Raw genomic sequence first — 20751 nt, 5'->3', positions numbered from 1 at the left:
ATTTTACAAAATAATTTGTTACGAGATTGAACTTAACAAATTTATGGAAATTCAAACTCAACCGAGTTTTCGTTGTGTTTTTGTACATTTGATTGGGCTTATCTGATTCCAAAGACCAAGCACGATGTAAAGAGGGTATGAAAGGTCAAGATGATGAGACTTGTTATAATAAAATTTGCCCTTTAATTTGTCTATACTTTTGATCTTTGTAACCTTTAATTTGTCTATACATTTGATCTTTGTAACTCTCTCTATCTTCGTATTATTCATTCATCTCCTTATTACAGTTACCATTACCAAACCTTTCTCTTGAATCCAAACTTTTCTTGGAACCCGTACTAAGCGAACATTTAGCTTGCTCAAATATCTCGAAAGGATAAGACACAATGGATATTCAAATAAGTGTTGTAACAAATATGCAAACAAGTTTTGACATACAAAAGAGCTTGCAATCTGATTTAGCTTATAAAGTCGACACTAAGACCCACTCCAACCTTAAGCTAAACTGTCACATCCCGGCCCTGGCCCGTTCCACCACCGTAGCACGATATTATCCGCCTTTGGCTTACCATTCCCTCACGGTTTTGTTTTTGGAAACTCACTAGCAACTTCCCAGTGGGTCACCTATCCTGCGAGTGCTCTGGCCTCCTTCTCACTTAACTTCGGAGTTCCTACGGAACCTGAAGCCAGTGAGCTCCCAAAAAGCCTCGTGTTAGGTAGGGATGAGAATATACATTTAAGGATCACTCCCCTGGGCGATGTGGGATGTTACATAAACCTCCCCAACCCCAAAATCAACCCAACCCAACCCAAAACCTAAACCAAACCTAAAACCTAAAAGGAAGCCAAATACTGGCCACAATTTAGCCATAAATTGAAGTGGGACCCACGGGTGAGAGTGAAAAGTGGGTTGTGAAGGCCACACACCAAAACCCAGACACCCAAACGCGCGTCACACGCCACATTCATTTCCAGCTGAGGCCTATCCATGTGGGGTTGTCCCCCTTGCATGTCAGCCTCACTGTAGCCCAACGACTACTTTTTTTCATCCAACGACCAGTTTCATTGGACCGTTGGTTAATCCAACGGTCCACGTTCAAATATATATATTTTTTGTTTTATATTTATATATTTATTGAATCCAACGGCTTAGATCAAATATAATCAAATCTAACGGGAAAAACAAGATCTAACGGTCCAAATTTAAATCCAACTGGTAAAATAATTTAAAAATAATAATTTAACTCAAAATTCAACCAAAAACTCTATAAATACCTATGTATTTGTTCAAACATCCACACAAAACTCATTTTTCTCCTACAATTCTTCCCATTTTTCTTTCTACCATTTCTTCTCATTTCATAATTTTTCAAGATGGCAAAAGAGCATGTTAGAGCTCGTAATTGGATCTTTGACGAATATATTGCTTTATGTTTGGCATGGATTTCTTTTAGCGAAGATGGTGCCGTCGGCACAAATCAAAATAGAAAGGTTTGTGGGGTAAAATCATTGATAAGTTCCATAAAAACTCCAACACCGGTCGAAGGGAAGCTGGTGGTGTTTATGATCAGTGGAAGATTATCAACAAAGCGTGCACTTTGTGGAATGGAAGCTTGGAGAGAGTCATGGTTGACATGCCTAGTGGAAGGGGCACCTAAGAAATTGTGAGTTTCTTTGTTGATATTTTATTTGTCATTTACATAATAGTATTTTGCAACTAATTGTTTTTATGTATTTGTTGCATAGGGTGACAAAATAATGGCAATTTACAAGACAAGAACTACACCAAAAAATCAAGTTTTTAAGTTGCATCATGCTTGGAACATCTTCAAGGATTGTCCGAGATGGGGAACTGATGCAGACCATCAATGAGGAAGATTATTTCATAGTGAAGCCCCACCCCCAAATGATGTCAATGAAGGTGTGAATTTTGCTAACAATGAAGATGTCGAACAAATGACCCCAACTTATTCTTTTGCAAGGCCCCTAGGTAGAGATAAGTAAAAGGAAGCAAAGAGAAAAGGGAAGTCCCAAGATCCGATAAGTGCACAAATTGCTACCGGATTTGCAAGAATAAACCAAAAACCATATCTCTCGGCAAGAAGAATCGGCCCAAATGCGTTTAGCCATGAAGGAAGTAGGGGATAGGGAGCAAGAAAGGTTCGAAATTAATTTGATGATGGATGACCTCGACAAATACACTCCAGAGAGGAATAATTACTTATGTGGTAAGCAAAAGGACATTTTACGAAGGTATGCCACAATGAGTGTATTTCAAGATGATGACTCATCTCAAGACCATCACCCAAATCCATCACCAAGTCCACCACCAAGTCAAGATGGTGGATATCATCATTAAGTTTATGTAGTTTATGAGTTTTTGATTGTATTAAGTTTATGTGGTTTATTAATTGTCTTTTTTTTTTTTAAGTTTATGTGGTTTATTAATTGTCATTTGTATTAAGTTTATGTGGTTTATTAAATGTCGTTGTATTAAATTTATGTTATCATGAGTTTCATGTATTGATTTAGTGATTTTTCAAAATTTATCAGAATTTAAATATTTTTAGGTTAAAGTGTTCATAAAATTAATTTAGGATAGTCTACATAATTTTTTTAAGTTAATTTAAAAAAAAAAACCTAAATTCATTTTTTAATAATCTGGGGCTAAAATTCTAGACCATAATGGTTGGAGCAGAAAAGCTGTTTCTAGGCTAAAACAAAAAATTTTTGGGCTAAATATTTTTAGGTTTTAGGTCAGGGTTAGAGATGGTCTAATAGTTGTATTCGAAGAAGTGTGGAGGTGCAGAAAAATGGCTCAGAACGAGTGGGAGAGGGATAATAAAGTTGTGTTGTCCTTGTTATGCCCATATTGTTTCGTACTAAGTGTGTTTTTGTTAGGTTAGATTATTAGGTTTGGCGAAAATTACATGATCTATCTTGTTTCGTTCCCAAGAAAAACACATGTACATACACCATTCTCGAGTAGTGTTAATATTTATCACCTTATTTATCACTGTTAGATGAGTTTAAATTTTAAAATTTGTGTCTATTCACCATGCAGATCTCAAAATTTAAACTCATATGACGGTAATAAATAAAAGGCCTAATCGGATAAATGGTCCCCGTGGTCATATGATATTCGGAAGATAGCCCATGTGGTAAAAAAATTCGGATTTAAACCCCTGTGGTCTAAGTCTGCTAGGATTTATGCCCCAAATTATAATTTATGTTATTCCTCCGTTAGTTTAGGTGTTTTGGTTAAGGAGAACATTTGACTTTGGTCACATTTATTCCTCCCCATTCCCCAGCTCCGCCGCCGCTTCCCCGTTCCTCGCCTGGGTCGCCTGCTAGCTCTTCTCTGTGAGGAGTATTATTCGTCGTATTAAATCACGAAAATTAAAAACTCCATGCATCTTTGGCTGTATGATGGCTCCACCATCATTCAAAAATTCCAGAGCGAGAGAGAGAGACACACACACGCGTATACACACACCCCAAATCACATACAGAAAATTACTTGCACATGTGGTTAGAACATAAAAACCATGGAACCGAATGAAGAAAACCCATGAAAGATTACCAGAAGAACAAGTGAAACAACACTGTAAAAGGTAAAAAGTAGAAAAGTGGGAAGAAGGTGTCACCTCCAGAGCGAAGCAGAGAAGCTGCAAACCCAGAAGAAGGAGAAGCGGCTAAGAGGGAGCGAGAGAGTAAGGAGGAGAGTCTCCTAGCTGCCATATCCACCTGAGTGAGAAGAATACGTCAAAACCCAAAAGCCTTATCTTTTGAATTTTGATGGTGGAATTGGCACGGCTGGCGACCCAGGCGAGGAACGGGGAAGCGGCGGCGGAGCTGGGGAATGGGGAGGAATAAATGTGACCAAAGTCAAATGTTCTCCTTAACCAAAACACCTAAACTAACGGAGGAATAACAGAAATTATAATTTGGGGCATAAATCCTAACAGACTTAGACCACAGGGGTTTAAATCCGAATTTTTTTACCACATGGGCTATCGTCCGAATACCATATGACCACGGGGACCATTTATCTGATTAGGCCTAAATAAAATGGTGAACGTCACCATCACTTGAAGATGATGAGCAAAAATATTCCCTACAACCCTAACCACTCATTCAACACAACACACAAAAGCAATGATCGTTCATCATAATTTTAACCCAACAACAAAATATAAATCATACCCTCCGGGTTCTCACTAGGAGAAGAGATTTTTCAATGTGCCAAAAACACGGATTGATACATCATATGTCATTATACAGTTGGACAACATTTGAAAAAAAAATTCATTCACTTCTATAATAACATTTGGCATATCATCATATGTTTCGGGTACACTGAAAAATCTCTCTAGAGATCGGTCAATTATTGCAAAGTTTATAGTCAAATGACTAATAGATCCATCTATAATATATATGCTTATTAAAGTAGTGGGCCATTTAAGCATCTAGAAGAACAACTGACTTCAAGTTGGCGACCAAGCTGCCGTTCAAAGGCGTGGTTTGATGAGAATTTGAATTTTATCCTGCAAAAAAGTTATTGGAAAACCTAATGGTCACCCACCCCTTGTCTAATTTTTTAGGGGTGTGATATCCACACACCCCATTTTACTTCTCACACATTTTTTTAATTTTTAACCGTCTGATCGAATGAATTGAAGAAGATCAACAGACAGAAATTATTAAGGGGTGCGTGAGAAGTAAAATGGAGTGTGTGGATAACACACCCCTATTTTTAAAGAAACCTAAAAAAATTTAGAATTCTATCCGTGTTCAAGACTGCAAAAATATTTACAGAGTTTGGAGAACCTAGATTAGTCAGCCACTTAAAAACTCTGCGCCTTGTTCATTTGGCTGGATCCGAAACAGAGTTTGGTTAAAAGGAGAGAGATTTACTGTGTTTGCTTTGTAATTTTCTTGTTTTTGTGTTTTCCAATTTTGTTTGTTTGTTTAGTTTCTAAAGATCAGTCAATTCGGGCTCCTGCGATCTTGCGGAGCCATCGAGTCTGAGTTGGTCTGTAGCTAATATGTGTGGAATCGTTTTCTATATTTCCAGTGACAGATGACAATATAACAATTTTTGTATAGTTGTATACAAAAACCCTAGCAGCTCTCACATGGTATTTGTAATATTCGAGTTTGTTCAAAAGCATGTGAAATGCTTATTACAAGAAGCACCAGTTATGTGCTATTATCTTGCAGGGAGTATTTAAGTGTTTTTGCGGAATTCACTTGTATTTTTACTAAAAACTGGTTCCAAAAAGACTCATCAAAATCACTTACACAGAACCTATATGGGATTCACCTCTATTATAGGTAATCAATAGATATGGTACAGATAACATTATGTTTTATTACACACTCAAACTAATTAACTCGACATACACGCATCAAGAACAAGTACCAATTGAAAGACTACATACTCACGAGGCGAATATATAGTGATCAGCACTGAATTGCTGTAAAACCAATTAGTATGTATATTATTTGTATTTTGTACAACATTGATGAACTCTGAAAATTTTGAAAAGGGTCAATCAGTAACCCTAGCTTTCTCTCCTTCTAATTAACAACTACAATGATCTTCTGAACATTGATGAATAATCAAAAAGACCTCTTGAGCTGCTTAAAATCCATAGAATCAATGCACTCCAACCTCTCCCTATGAATGTTCAACGCCTTCAACAAGTCCGTGGCCTTTTCTTTGGTCCTCTCCGCACACCCAACTTGCAAAAGCAGCAAGAGCTTCTGAAACGCACCCACTTGAAGGGACTCCACGACCACACCTCCATCTTCCCTGGTCTCGTTCTTGCAAAGCTTCCAAAGAATAGACACAGAAAACTCTGTGGCCAGATCTGAAACCCTAAGTATCTTTTTCACCACAACCGGCATGGTCAAGGCATGAAGGTAGGCCTTTTCCCTTCCTTGCTTGCTTCCACAAAGTCTGTCAAGAACTCCCAATGCCCTCTCGCAAATACTTCTTTCGGCATCTACAAGAAAGTCCGAAAGCAGCGACACCAATTCCATCTCCACAAATCTCTCTTTAATTTTCTCTTTCGAAAGAGACGATGATGAGTTAACCATTTGATAAATGATGACCAAGGACGCTTTTGTAGAAGTAGCGCAAACTGGTTCTTTGATCAGCTTCACTAGCGCTTCGAGAGCTCCTTCAATCTCTGCCAAAGCATCGGTCTTCTGATGATCATGATCGGATGAGACAGCGGTCTCTTTGAGCACTAACGCTGCGTTTCGCCTCTGCGACAAATCTCCACTCTCCAAAAACCACACCATGCAACGCAACGAAGCAGGCGATCCGAGGTACAAACTGGCCTCCCCGTCAAGCGGGAAAACCAAAGTCAAAGCAGACAAAATCTCCTCCAAAACGGCAACGTTTTGATGGTGTTGAGAATTTGAAAGTGCACTAAACGCACCCGCTAAGACGCTCCCCGTGCCAGTAGCCACAATGCAACGCTTGTTACGCTCGCTTTCTTTCGCCAACGCCTTGATCTTCGTCACCAAAACTTGGCAATCATCCTTGTTCTGATGATGACTCGATGTCGAGATCTTTGATAAAATCTCGGCAACCTGAACCGAACTGATCGGAATGCGAGGGGTGGGAATGCGCTCGATTCCAAAAGACTTTTTCTCGACGCACCAATCTTGTATCATCTTGCGGATGGTGTGGTTGGGAATGAGATCAAAGCTTGTGAGGACTTGGTTGGTAATAGGGCATGTGAAGTTTTCTGCTTCGATCCACGTCTCTATGCTGTGGCGGTCGTACGTGATCCCGGTGGACAGCGTGACCGGATCCTTCATCAAGTCGAGTGAGATTGGGCACCGGAAGTGGTTTGGTATGGTCAGCTCCATGTCGCCAGTCTCACCTTCCTTGGCAGCACGGCGGCCGGCTCTCAATCTTCTCCATGACAAGGTCATGATTACTGAATCTGAGATATCAAAGTTAGAATGGTACAGTAGGTGGATGGATGATGCTTGTTTTTGTGTTTTGTGTTGAATGAGAGAGATGAGGTTGGACCGCTGGTGTGTGTGTGTATAATATATGATATATATAGTATGGACGCAGTTCAAGTTTGAAACTTAGGAAAAGGTTTATAAAGGAGCCCCTCTTTTTGTTACTTCCATATTCTTCTATTTGAACAGTTACGATTAAGTTACGTCAATATTTTATATTAATTTTTAATAAATAAAAAAAAAGGCAAAATAAAGAATGTGAGATAAGAGGATAAAAAGAGGAAATGAGATAATTCTAGTCCGTTTGTAAAAGGGAGATTAATGATGAAAGGAAGGGGTGATGGGTTTCGAATATTTGACCGTTGAATATTTGAAATTGTAAGAGATGAACTGGATAGTACACCGTCAAAGGAGGAGAGGGGTTGGGCATTTCTGTACGTACTGTTTGGAAAAGAATCAAAGGTTTGACGCCATGCCAGTCAACCGACCGACTCGGATTGTATAATATTTGTAAACCCTTGGACTAGAGAGATTTTTTAATGTGACTGGCACACGGAGTAGTACACGACGTGTTACTATGCAAATTGAGAAATATGTGAGTTGGAAAGTTAATAAAAGGTCGTACCCAGTGCACAAGGCTCCCGCTTTACGCAGGGTCTGGGAGAGGTGAATGTCGGCTAGCCTTACCCCCATTTATGGAGAGGCTGCTCCCAAGTCTCGAACCCGAGACCTACCGCTCATGGGCGAAGGCACTTGCCATCGCACCAAGTGCGACCTCTATGAGTTGGAAAGTTAATAACTTAAAAAATACAAAATTTCACCACTTACATAAAAATACGTGATGTATCACTCGTGTTCTTATCATAATTAAAAATTTCTTCTTGGACCAAATCAGCATGTGAGATGAATGGGTCTAAAACTTTAAATTAATTCATTAGTTAATTAGATTGGTCTTTTCTAATGTGTTTGATTAGTTTCACCATTGGGCTAATACGCGCATGAACACGGACACCAGCTTTTCGTGTGATTTCCAACAAAAGAAAAAAGAGGCTTAGTCGTGTGATTTTGGTTTTGTCATTTTGTGGCAATAGAGGGTATACTCTGTGCCTAAGCGATCATGCACGCAATTGGTGGATGAATTCTAAGTTGCAACGGAAAATATATCCTCGTATTAATATGTTTTTATCATGCGGTATGTATCATACAATAAGATAAGTAATAATGTAATTTTAAATTGCAATGGAAATTACATCCTTGTATTAATATATTTTTATCATGCGGCACGTATCATATAATGAGATAAGTAATAATGTAGGAAAGGTAAAAAAATTTGTGGGCATGGATAATCTGATGGGGGTGGATATATAGTTTTGGCATTCTCAAACCGATCTTTTCCACTTCCATCCTATGCTAATGTGAAGATAGAATTTCATTAGTTACATGGAAAAATTCGCAGAATGGTGAATGTCAGCATAGAATGGAAATGGGACAGATATGTAACATTTATTTTGTGTGTGTCATTGTAGCCTCTATTATTAACTTAATTCTTCTTCACTTTATTATCCTAAACTTAATACGTGTCAATCGATAATAAAGACTATAAATAGACCACAAACAAAATAAGTAAATCTCAGAGAAAAGAGGGAGGAGGAGTGAGAAGCTTCGTATACCTGTGATTGTGAGATTTCAATAGAGTTTTACCGTTGTGGTCGAAATGAGGAAGATATGCATTGAACTGGATGATATGTTTGGCTACAATTCCTCATTTCAAATATTGGGCCTTTGAGCCAATTCAATTCAAAAATCACATTGAATTGGTGGTCCTAAAAATTACCAAACTCATGTAGCGCGTAAGTCAAGTAATTAAAAGTTAACTATATTTTTCTAATTAACGTAGATGTGCCAACTCACAACCGAGCTTAGTTGGCTAGTAGAATGAATGTAATGGTAGTGTTGAATGCACTATTGACTTATGTATTCGAGAGATCACGATACAAAAGAACACATTTAGTCTTGGGTTCTAGAATCTGGAGACAAGATTGCTAATCTCTGAAAAGTTCAAATAGAATTCAGCTTTCAATGACAGATAGCTCTTAATCAGCCAATCCCTTTACTAACAATTATCTCAGCCTGAATTGGTGCTATTATCCACAGTCAGGTTCAATCAAAATTCCAAATGCTTGATGCAGACCACGTGTATGCTGACTCAAGGAAACAATTTTCCAATAATTTTATGGAATTTTACCATGCTGACTGTACAAAAGATACATCACGATCCCCCGCAAATCAGTATGAGATCAAAGCAACGGCAGGGTTAACATGGGGTCATTAGTTGCTTTTGATCTCAATAATTTCAAAAACTATATGTGTATCTATTTATGTGTTGTATTCGATCCCTATTGGTACCATATATTGGGCCTCGTCTTTGGACCTCATCCCTAAACCCATGACAAATGTAAAAAGGGAGGGAGCCCTTATTCTATAAAAGGGACTCTCTCTAACCCTCATTAGAAGGTCTCACCTTCACTCAACATCAGAGAGCCACACATCTCATATCCTCACACATGCAAACAAAGTCTCATATCTCAATACCCTCTCAGCCAAACAGATAGCAAAATTGCAAGGGTTGCATCCACATAGATCTCCCTTTCTGATCTATTGTAATCCATACATACATACATAATCAACATTAGTGTGGACGTAGCCCAACCATTGGGGTGAACCACAATACATCTTTGTATTTTTGAGCGTTTGTGTGATTTATGGCCGGATTTACGTTGGTCCAAGATCCTCCGGATTTTGTGCATCAACAACCCCTATAAATAGTTAAGGTAAACTAAATTACAACCTCCTCCCTTACTTCTATTTTCTTCTATCGTATTTGTCTTCCTTTTCTCTCTTCTTGTGTGCACCATATGCTTGATGAAATACCTAAGTTGACAAGTCTTGGTAGTTTTCAACATTACTCCACAGTATGTATCCATCGACAAAGCCTAGTAATAGTAGTTGTCGACATATATTGACGTAAGCTTTCGGCATGTGTTGGCAGGAATCGGCAAGTGCCTATTAGGTGTCCGACTAAATGGGCCAATGAAGCTTTTTTAGTTGATATTATGATCCCATTATTTGAAAATTCTAGCTCCACCACTAGGTCAAAGCCAGATTGATCTTAAATAAAGGCCAACTAATTTTGTGGTCTCCAATATGGCATGGAGACTATTTTCTTATTGAATAAACTCTCTCAGTTTTATTCTCATATCCAAATTCAACATTTTCACAAGATAATTACTATGATGGTCCAATGATAACATCTATTAAAATTCAACGGCCTCAATTAAACGGACCGATAGTGCAAAATTGGGTCCAAACACTTTGCTATCCCGATGTATGCACTGATTGTTTATTGTGGTGTGAATTGTCACACGAGAAAAATGCGGGCATAATTGTTGAATATAATTGTATCATTTAAAAAAATTGGAATGGACTTCGGATAACACATCGTCATTGGACCGCACATACTAAATACATCATTCCCTATTTTAGATACCATTCATTTTCTAGTTCAACTCTTTATGCGTAGAGGTTCTACAGGCGTCTCGACATAAGACTTTCTCCTACTAAACTAACCATATTTTAAGCCTCAATTAGTGTTGGCATTCTAAAGCACAACACTTTACTAGTATATTTTGGAGATGACAAAAATCGATGTTTAAGCTTAGGAAGATAACAAATTTGATGGAAAATAGAGAGGATTAGGGCATTTCGACACAAACCAACCTAACTCACGAGTTATATTTTTAATTTTATTTTATCAAGCATGATTTTGTGAACTGAAGACTTATAATAAATACTCCAGTTAAAAAATATGACAATGAGATAGAGATTCATGGCAAAGAGGTATAGTAAGGGTTTAGAAATTCTAAGAGATTCATGGCAAATAGATACATAAATTCTAAAAAAAGACATAGAGTACTTGAAGCTAACGAAATATTTGGCACAAAACCAAGCGCAGTAGTGATCTTAGATTCATACACCCAGCCCCCTACTTCGTAGGATAAAGTTTTGTTATTATTGTTGTTCTTGTCAAACATGACATTCGTAGAATATGTTGTTATTGTCAATATATAAATTTGTTGTGTACAAGACGTTTGTGTTATTCACACACGATATTACGATGAGAGTTATTCACACACGATATTACGATGAGAATGTACCAGTAATTTGAAAATTATTATCAAGGATAAAAGATGTTTTTCTCTTTAAATAAAATTTGGGTAAAGTACAAAAAACTACCTCAATTATTGGTGTCACGACACTTTCATACCTCATCTTACGAATTTGATCCAATGTTATACCTTCCGTTACTTGGCCGTGAATTTATCAGTTAAATACTAACGTGCCTTGATTAGGGACCCATTTTTTATTAAAAAATTAATAAAATATAATTAAAAACTAAAACAAAATTATTTAATATTATTTAAATATTAAAATAGTACATAAAAGTTTATAATAAATAAAAAAACCCTCAGTTCGTCATCTTCTTTCCCCCCCCCCTCTCTTCTCCCCTGTCATCTGCTTCCCCCTACCTGCTTAATCTTCAACAAAAAATAAAAAATAAATAAATAATTTGAAAACACATCAATCCCATCCCCCCCCCCAAATATCATCACCGCACCAAACCCCCCCAGATCCCAAGATCCCATCACCCCACCAACCCCCACCCCTTCCCAAAACCCCGATCCCTCCCACACCTGCAACCCAAATCAGAATAGAGAAGGGGGAAAGAAAAAAAACGAAAGAAGAAGGAAACCCAGTTCGTCTGTCAAAACTCTGATCCCTCCCACACCTGCAACCCAAATCCACCACCCCTAACCTGCAGAAGAAGAAGAAAGATAAGGAAAAAAAAAAAAAAAAAACGGAAACCAGTTCGCCCGTCCCCCTCCCCCAATCCAACCTGCAGAAGAAGAAGTAGAGAGAAAGAGAGGGAGAGGAAAAAAAAAAAAAAAAAACCCAACCTGCAAAAGCAGAAGAAGAAGGAGAGAGAGAAAAAAAAGGAAACCCCTGCAACCAAAAAGAAAAAGAAGAAGAAAGGAAAAAAAAATGAAAAGGTCGTTTGTCCCACCCCCTCCCCAACCCATCCAACCTGCAGAAGAAGAAGATAGAGAAAAGAAAAAGAAAAAAAAAAGTTTTTGTTTTTTTATTTTTCTTTATTATTTTAATAGAAAGTTGGTTCCGAATCAAGCCATGTCAGCATTTAACTGAAAATTTCACAGCCAAGTAATGGAAGGTATAACATTGGACCAAATTCTAAAGATGAGGTATGACATTGTCAATTTTAAAAGATGAGATATGAAAGTGTCGTGACACCAATAATTGATGTAGTTTTTTGTATTTTACCCATAAAATTAAAATTTGGACTAAAACGTCGACGTTTAGCTAACCTAACAAATACGTCATATAAAAAAAATTGGATTGAAGATAACGACGAGTGATCTTTTTTTTTTTTTTTTTTTGGAAGAATACGACGAGTTATTAGGAATAAAGCCGAGACACGCGGGATGTGCCCCCCGCCGTCAATGTCGGAGTTGGAGAATATTCTAGAAGTAGAAACACAACAACTTTGTAGCTGGCAAACCATATCTACTCCAGTCCATGTCGGACACGTGTCACTAGTTGCCGCCGTTTTCCAGCATCCACTTACTCGACGGCCATTGGCCATTGGTGGGCAAAATCCAAGGGAGGCTGAGCTGGAGAGATTTTTCAATGTAACTGAAACACGAAGTGAAACATCATGTGTTACTATACAAATGGTGAGATATGTGTGTTAAAAAGTTAATAACTTAAAAAATACAATTTTCCATCACTTGTATGAAAATACGTGGTATACCACCCGCGTTCCGGTCACAAGGAAAAATTTCTCGAGCTGATGGTTCTACTTGTTCTGGTTTGGCCAACGAACCTTATCCTCCTTCATCCATCCTAATGTGTAGTCAGCCTCGCCCAGTTGCGTATGACAATGACCAAACCGGAAACAATTTTGGGCAAACTATTAAACTAGGTTCTCAGATTGGGAAAAAAAATTAACAGGACCACATCAGAGGCTTAATCAGCCATTTTCTTCAACCTCTTAGACTAATCACCAGAATTCCTAGAGCACCAGAGATTTAAACTATCTTAACATAAAAATGTAAACGAAAAAATGCATCCCCTGTCCACATCAGGATAACAAACACAATAACTACAAGCCATTTGAACATTCAATGTAGCTCTGAACTTCTTTCTCGACCTTTACCGCCCATCCAATGATGTAAACGATTCCGCAAATCCAGATGGCCGAGTAGGTATGCTAGTTTGGGTGTTGTCCCCGCTGGCAAAGAACGATGAAGAAGATGAAGACCCATCAAGGTTGCTATTGCCTTCAAAAGCCTGCCACTTCTTTAGTGCTTGTGGTAAGGTCATTTCGAGGTCAATTCCATACATATCATCAGAATCTTCGGCTTCAGATGGTTTCCAATGCTCAACGAGCGACGAAAGAACATTGACTGCATGACCCATGTCGGGCCTCTGGTAGGGCTCCCTTGCGCTGCAATGCCCAGCAAGCTCAGCGACGGTGTTAATACTAGAAAGAGTTTCCTCATTGAGATCAATTGTTGGATCAATGGCCTTCCGGAATGCATCCTTGTTAATGAGCATTCTGCGGAACCATGTAACAAGGTGCAAGCTCTCCTCTGGTTGGCTTTCATCAATTGCTCTTCTACCCGTGATCAGCTCCATTAAGATCACTCCAAAGCTATACACGTCAACCTTGAGTGTCATCCGCCCAGTTGCTGATACATTACAAAGTTGTGGTCTTAGTGCCTTGATTTTTTATTAATCGAAAGACAGTAAGCATAATTAAGTACCACAAACCTTATGACCAAATGCCATGAGGCTATAGCAAGAAGAAAATGCACCACATAACAGATTATGGAACAAGTGGAAAATGTCAGTAACATGAAACTATAAAATACTGAGCTGAATGGTTTTATTAACCTTCCCAATAATCCTACATCAGATACATATAAATTCAGTCAACATGTTTGAGACAACAAATGCTCGTCACAGACAGAAGCCATTCTATCTTCTTCACATCCCTGATTTTGAAAATTATAAACTACTTAGGATGCCAGAATATCCAAGGAAAATTAAAGAATTGGAACATATGAGTTTAGTGCGTAAATGATGCAGTGAATCTAATATATTCCTACATGTGACTCGCGGTTTGCACAAAGAATAATCAGTGAGAGATAATCTCATAGTTGTCTTAGTTCATTGAACAATGACATTTGCTGGAATATCTAATCATACTTTACAAAGAAAATACCTTTCGTGGTACTCAAATGGAATTTGAAAAGAAGAGTGCATATAGAAATGTTTTACCTGCATACTCTGGAGCCAAATAGCCAAAAGTTCCGGCTAGTCTCGTCTCAATTGAGGCTTTCCCTTCTGGAGCAAGACGAACCAGTCCAAAATCTGAAACTTTAGCCCGCATATCATCTCCGAGTAAAATGTTCGAAGGTTTAAGATCCCTGTGAATGAAAGTCTGGCTGGCTAAACCGTGGAGATACTCAACCCCTCTTGCAACATCCAAGGCAATGGTCAGCCTTCTAGTCCATTCAAGTGGCTTCAGACCTTCCTCTTTCCAGTTGAACAAGTATCTACTAAGAGTCCCTTGAGGCATGTATTCATAAACAAGAAGCCTCTCGTTTCCGTCCAAACAATAGCCAAGAAGTCCAACCAAGTGGCGGTGTCGGACTTTAGTAAGAACTGCAATCTCAGACTTGAACTCATTTAGACCCTTCTCCGCCACTACTCCAGATTCCATCCTCTTCACTGCAATCTTTGTCCCATCATGCAACTCCCCTTTGTACACAGTTCCAAAACCACCTTTTCCTAATACATTATTTTCGCTGAAATTATTGGTCACATCTCTCAAAACTTGGATCGAAATGACCATACTTCCAGCCTCAACCACATGAATGTCATTAGGTCCACTGTTGGCCGGACTATTATAGGACTCATTTTCACCGCGATTAACCCCAGAGTTAGCAACCGTGATCTTGACTGCATTTTGATCGCCAGAGTGACGAGGATGAATAACCAATGCGTTTGGACTTTGTACTCTGCCAGAATGCTTATGCTTTTTCTTAAGTAGACAGAAAGCAACAAACCCAACTACAACCAATCCGCCAACGGTGCCGATGACAGCCCCAACAACCACCCCACTCCTAGATTTTTTACCTCCATCTGAGGGGGAGGCAGGCGGTGAATTAGGAATTGTAGGCGTCGCTGGCGAAGGGGGATGATCCTGACCAATATTAGGGTTCCCATCAGTTTTCACGTCCACATTCTTAAACTTTGGTACTTGACCAAAAAGTTGATTGTTACTAACATCTATCTGTTGAAGGTTGGGCAGTTGCGTAAGCTCCTTTGGTATTGTACCCGTGAGGTTATTATTGTCAAGTCTCAATGTCTGCAAGGAGGTAAGCAGAGAATAATTTGAAGAGATCGTACCCGAAAGACCCAGGCTCCGAAAATTGACAACAGTGATGTTTCCACCATTACACGTAATTCCCTTCCAGTTATCACAAGAATCGTTCCCCTTCCAACTATCTGCAAAAACAGTAGGATAACCCATGTCTTTGATGACCGAAAGCAATACATTGACACGAGCGTCGCAATCAACACCCGGCTTATCACTGCAAAAACTATTTAACCCCGACATATCCACCAGAACCCCATCGCCAAACTTGGGCATTGGTCCTTGAAGCATATTATTGGTCAAATTAACAGAAGTAAGGGATTTAAGATTCAACAAAGACGCGGGAACAACGCCGGTGAGCTTGTTATCCCTCAAACTCAGAGTGGTCAAGTAACCTAAGTTCGACAGGTCCGGTATAGGACCGGTGAAATAATTACCATGTAACCAAACCTCACGCAGAGAAGTCATGTTCTGTAACACATCAATAGTACCATTAAGCCTATTGGTGCCCTGTTGGCTGTTCAACCAGAGGGACTGAATACTCGAACTCGAAAAACTAGCAGGCAATTCGCCTTCAAGGTAATTGAAAGCCAAATGTAGATCAGTCAAACCTGGGAAATTGGAACTGCTGAAGATATCGGGGATTCTTCCGGTGATGTTGGTCTCGGTGGCGGAGAATTCCTTCAGCTGTGTGGCACCTTTGAGAGTGTTGGGAATCTGCCACGCAGCGAAGGGATTGTGGTCGATGTTGATGTTGACGAGGGAGGTGAGTCCGGTGAAGAAATCGGAGGGGAAGGACGAGAAGTTGTTGTCGTGGGCGAGGAGGACCTGAAGCGGTTGCACCCCGGAGAGGCTCGGAAAAGGTCCGGTGAGTTGGTTGTTCTGAACTTCCAGTTGCTGCAAATTCGAAAGCTTTTGGATTTCCGGCGGCAGCGTGCCGGTGAGTTTCTGATTACCCAATTGGATTTTGAAAACCTTGCCGGCCTGGCAACTCACTTTTCCCCATTTGCAGTAATCGGTGCCGGACCACCCGAGATTGTTGGAGCCGATGCTTTTCCGGAGTGCTTCCATGGCCCCTCCGTCGTCGCCGCCACCGCCGGACTGGGAGTGTACTGGTGGGTACAGCGAGAAAAACAAAAGCAGCAGAACGGGGAAAGAACCCCAGAAACCCAGTTGGGGTTCCTTCATTTTTTTTCAGAAAAAAATACAAGAAAGTGGATGAAAAGGAAGAAAGATACAGACTTTGACAGAGAAAAGAAGAGCAGAAATCTCTAGGGTTTATGGGAGGAGAAACGGCGGAGAATTGAGCGGAGAAAAGGCGAACGTTTTTGGGGGTTTAATTGGAGAGTTCGTGGGGCTTTGAATGATACTCTGATTTTCGTGGCGCTTTGAATGATACTCTGATTTTCGGTTGGGTAGTGTTTGGGAACAGAGAAAAACAAGCTGGCATAACGATTTACGTGTGCGATTTTCTCTCTCTGTTTCGATTGAAAGAAATCCAAGGAAATAAATTGGAAAAGGAAAGAGGAGGAGAATGGGTCGGTTTTGATTACAAATTTCTTGTTTTGGTTTAAAGACTTTTGCTTGTGCAGTCTGCTACACGTACTACTCAATAGTGGACGATGGGTAAGAGCTTTGCTGTCTTCCATCTTACTATATTTTTGGTATTATTCTCATCTCAATTTTCTAACGCGGAAGAATGACTTATACGGCAAGAATATATCGTTCTTCTCGTTTTGAACTAATTCCATAATATAAATGTTAATTTTTATTTTTATTATATATAACTGTATCATGTAAATTGCTCTTGTGAGCATGATTATAAATAACTCAACTATATATTGTGATATTTAGATAAGTTTAAAAGTTAGAAACTCTGTCACTACATACGAAAAACAAAAATAGACTATTGATATATGGCTAAATAGTAAGTTTTTTTTTCCTAATTAGAAATGAATCCTAGTGGATTTGTTAATTGATTTGACATGATCGTTGAGTTGTAATCAGAAGCCGTAATCTAGCAGGAAATTAAGGGATGATTTGGAGTAAATAATGGTGTGATTGTTTTGGCTTTTTCTGTCTGTTTATTTGTGTGTACCCACCAACCATTTTCTTAGAAATTGGCATTAATCGGGGACTGACAGTTCCGATTACCCTAATTAATTTCCTTAATGTTTGACAACTAACTTAATAATTATTTTTAATTCGCGGAGGGTGGACTTATGACGACCCGAATGTTAAAAAAAATGGAGTTTTAACGAAAAGCTCACGGTACTATTTACTTTAACGAAAAACCACATTTTTACACTAAAAAGTCAAACTTGGTACTATTCACTTTACCCTTTATTTTGTCCTTATCATTAAAACTCAAAGTTTTCAAGCCATTTTCATTAGTTTTCCTTAAAAAAAAAGGTCCATTGGGCCCAAATCTTCGAACGATCTTTTGCATGGCATACATTTGGATAGAGATGGAAGCGGTGCGGTACGGTTTGGTTCGGTTTCAAGTGAAATAACAATCAAAATCGAAACTTTTTACGGCTTGATTCAGTGCAATTTTGAAGCCAAAAGCAAAATGAAATCAAACCGGTTGATTCAGTTTGGTGCAATTTCAAACGGTTTTGATTCGGTTTTTTTAAAAAAAGTTACAATTTTAAATTTATACCTATTTACGCATAAGATGATCTCATTTTCCTCGTACATTAATTAATGAACCTGCAACAAAATTGTAGCGAAAAACAGCAGCAAAAGCAAAACTGCAGCAAAGGATGTCAGAGATAGAGAGATTTGTCTGACCATATGCAACATTAGCACCAATCTACAACACACAAGCATTAAAGAAAGTATATATGTATACATCTTTCATACTGCACAATTTGTTTAAGATATATATCAAGATAAGCACTGTTATGAAGCACATTTCTCAAGCGAAAGAATGTTGCTAATTACAGGTGTGCTGCATTAATCAGGTTCAAGCTTCTAGCACATCTATGAACTCTGTGCCTTATTTAGATTGTGCGGAGCGTTGTGATCAAGGGTTGGAATTAGTAATTCTATTGCAATATGAGTACTATTGATTGCACAGCTTCTTGCATGTGACCAAATAGATGAACATGGGTTTTGAAAGAGAGATACATGTATGGACTCGAATAGAGGTGCAAAATTGGATGACATTCTATTATAGTGTAGTTGAGTCCATATTATAAATGTATGGACTCTAATAAAGAACCAATTAAAACATAACATTTAATATATGGTGCGGTTTCGGTTTCGGTGCAGTTTTGAAAACCCAAAACCAAAACCAAACCATTTTCTTAGCCGCTGTTCAGTTTCAAAACCGCAAAACTGAACCGTTCGGTGCAGTTCGATTCGATTCGTGTTTCGGTTTTGATTTTCTGTTCCAAGTGCCAACTCCTACATTTGGACACTACTGACATAAGGTGTATTTTATTTTTAATTCCCCTCTTTTATTTTATTTTTTTAACTATTTTGTGCACGAAGATTCAAACTTCTAAATTTCAAGCACCGAAAGAAAAATAATATTGCAATTTGTATAAATTCATTTGTTTAATATTATTCGTCCGTATTTAATTTAGAGTTGAATTTTAACTTTTTTCGAGATATTACAGTATGTTTACTCACGTGTGAGATTCATAGGACATACATGATTCACGTTATCCTATACTATTCACAAATCAAGTTTAAATTTCATTATACATGAAAAGGCGTGTAAGAATGTATCCTAAGATCGAAAAGCTTAAAGGACTATAAGAAGTTGATGTGAAACCTCATCTAACTTCATTAAAATCTTTACTGGAAACCCACCGCCCAACATCCAAATGTATTAATGTAGAGCCTCAGGGCCTCCACTATATGCCTTGATGCCGTTTGTTTTTTCTGGTTGACAAGAAGTCGTAGAGTAAACTCCTACACGGCTATCACAACTACCTAAGACGATAGGCGTAATAGATTCGTATCGGTAATTACAACTTGTTTTCGTCGAATAACAAGAATATACAAAATCATTGCAGAAAAGCAAAACCACATGAAATCAGCACTAATAAACGTGACCACACATATCATTGTTCAAGTGGCAAGACCACATCCAGCCATGGCAATAGCGGGACCACATTCGAGTTGGGTTGGGTCGGGTCGGCTGCATAAAATGATTGTACGGAAGAGATGTCGACGAAGAAGATAACGTCAAAATATTATATGGACCATCCAAAGGTCGGACATCGATGACCATAAACTTAAGACCAATATCCTGGTCCGATGTAATTTGTCCACATGTAACATGGGATCCTACATTTGTTTTCTTTTTCCACGTGGCACCATACAAAAATTGATGGAAAAGCCAATATTCTATATTTATTATAATATAATGCTAACCTAAATAATGCATGCCACACAAAATATTTGCTTTGGTTTGCCGATTGGAAAGTAATACTGAATTGGCCAAACTTAGAATGTCACTAAAAAGCCCAAACCCTAATTAGTGCTCGTGCGTGTCTATTCTAGTTGACGTGAACGTCGATGAATTGGCTTGAGTAGCGTGTATTTTATCAAATATCCTTGTTGAAAAGATGTTGAATTTTCATTTATGCATTCCGTTTCGAAACTCTCTTTCTCTAAATTATTGTAATAGTTTCAAATTATCTTCGCTCTCTTTAATAATAATATGCATTTTAATTAAAAAAAACAAAAAAAAAAGAGATTAAATTAGGTCAAGTAATCAAATAGATTAAAAAAACATTAAAAATAATTTGGTTAAAATAACCAAATATTCAATTTAAATTGTTGAACTAAATGAAAAAAAATAGTGACATGTGGATTGAATATTCACGGAATAGCAATCAAATGTCAACGATATACAAAACACGGGAAAATTACAATAATAAGAGTAATGCTTAACTTACCATGTTTTGGTGGATCCCACCTTTTATCATAGAGATGATAAAATGTGGTGAAAGTAATATTTTTATTTCAGGATTTGAAAAATAATTGTTTTCGGATTTCTCTAAATTAAAATTATTCCATTAATCTTTGAGAGGGTGAGGACAAAAGCCCAATTGAAATTATTCTTACAAAACACAAGCCCTGAAGCCCAAAAAAATGCAAAGTCCATACGCCTAACATGCCTTCTGTTCTTGCATTTTCAGGTTTGGACTTGCATGCCTATGCATGCATTTACTTAATACATTCATCGTCTAACATTCTAATATGTTCAAATATGACATTCT

General features: G+C 38.3%; 2 protein-coding genes across 2 annotated transcripts; both read right to left on the bottom strand.

The window, feature by feature from the left end:
* Positions 1 to 5460: 5460 nt before the first annotated feature.
* On the bottom strand, positions 5461 to 7061 carry LOC103444599 (U-box domain-containing protein 21-like). The gene has a single exon (XM_008383555.4). It carries the CDS (start codon positions 6952 to 6954, stop codon positions 5626 to 5628), a length of 1329 nt encoding a protein of 442 aa, XP_008381777.1. The 5' UTR covers positions 6955 to 7061; the 3' UTR covers positions 5461 to 5625.
* Positions 7062 to 13025: 5964 nt separating this feature from the next.
* Positions 13026 to 17189, bottom strand: LOC108174376 (receptor protein kinase TMK1-like). The gene is made up of 2 exons (XM_029096172.2): positions 14410 to 17189; positions 13026 to 13817 (listed from the first exon to the last, which is right to left on the bottom strand). The coding sequence occupies exons 1-2, from the start codon at positions 16697 to 16699 to the stop codon at positions 13279 to 13281; spliced, it is 2829 nt and encodes a 942-aa protein (XP_028952005.2). The 5' UTR covers positions 16700 to 17189; the 3' UTR covers positions 13026 to 13278.
* Between the last annotated feature and the right edge of the window lie 3562 nt (positions 17190 to 20751).

This window comes from Malus domestica, chromosome 16 (assembly GCF_042453785.1).
Source record: "Malus domestica chromosome 16, GDT2T_hap1".
NCBI classification, from domain to species: Eukaryota; Viridiplantae; Streptophyta; class Magnoliopsida; order Rosales; family Rosaceae; genus Malus; species Malus domestica.
The sequence above is the reverse complement of the archived record's forward strand: the minus strand, read 5'-3'. Positions and strand labels throughout refer to the sequence as shown.

What these genes read in the sequence shown, in the direction of transcription:
- LOC108174376 (XM_029096172.2), bottom strand. Translation starts at nt 16,699, where the DNA reads ATGAAGGAACCCCAACTGGGTTTCTGGGGTTCTTTCCCCGTTCTGCTG. An exon ending in TTTGGCTCCAGAGTATGCAG is followed by an intron (nt 13,818 to 14,409) that starts GTAAAACATTTC and finishes GTAATGTATCAG; the next exon opens with CAACTGGGCGGATGACACTC.
- LOC103444599 (XM_008383555.4), bottom strand. Translation starts at nt 6,954, where the DNA reads ATGACCTTGTCATGGAGAAGATTGAGAGCCGGCCGCCGTGCTGCCAAG.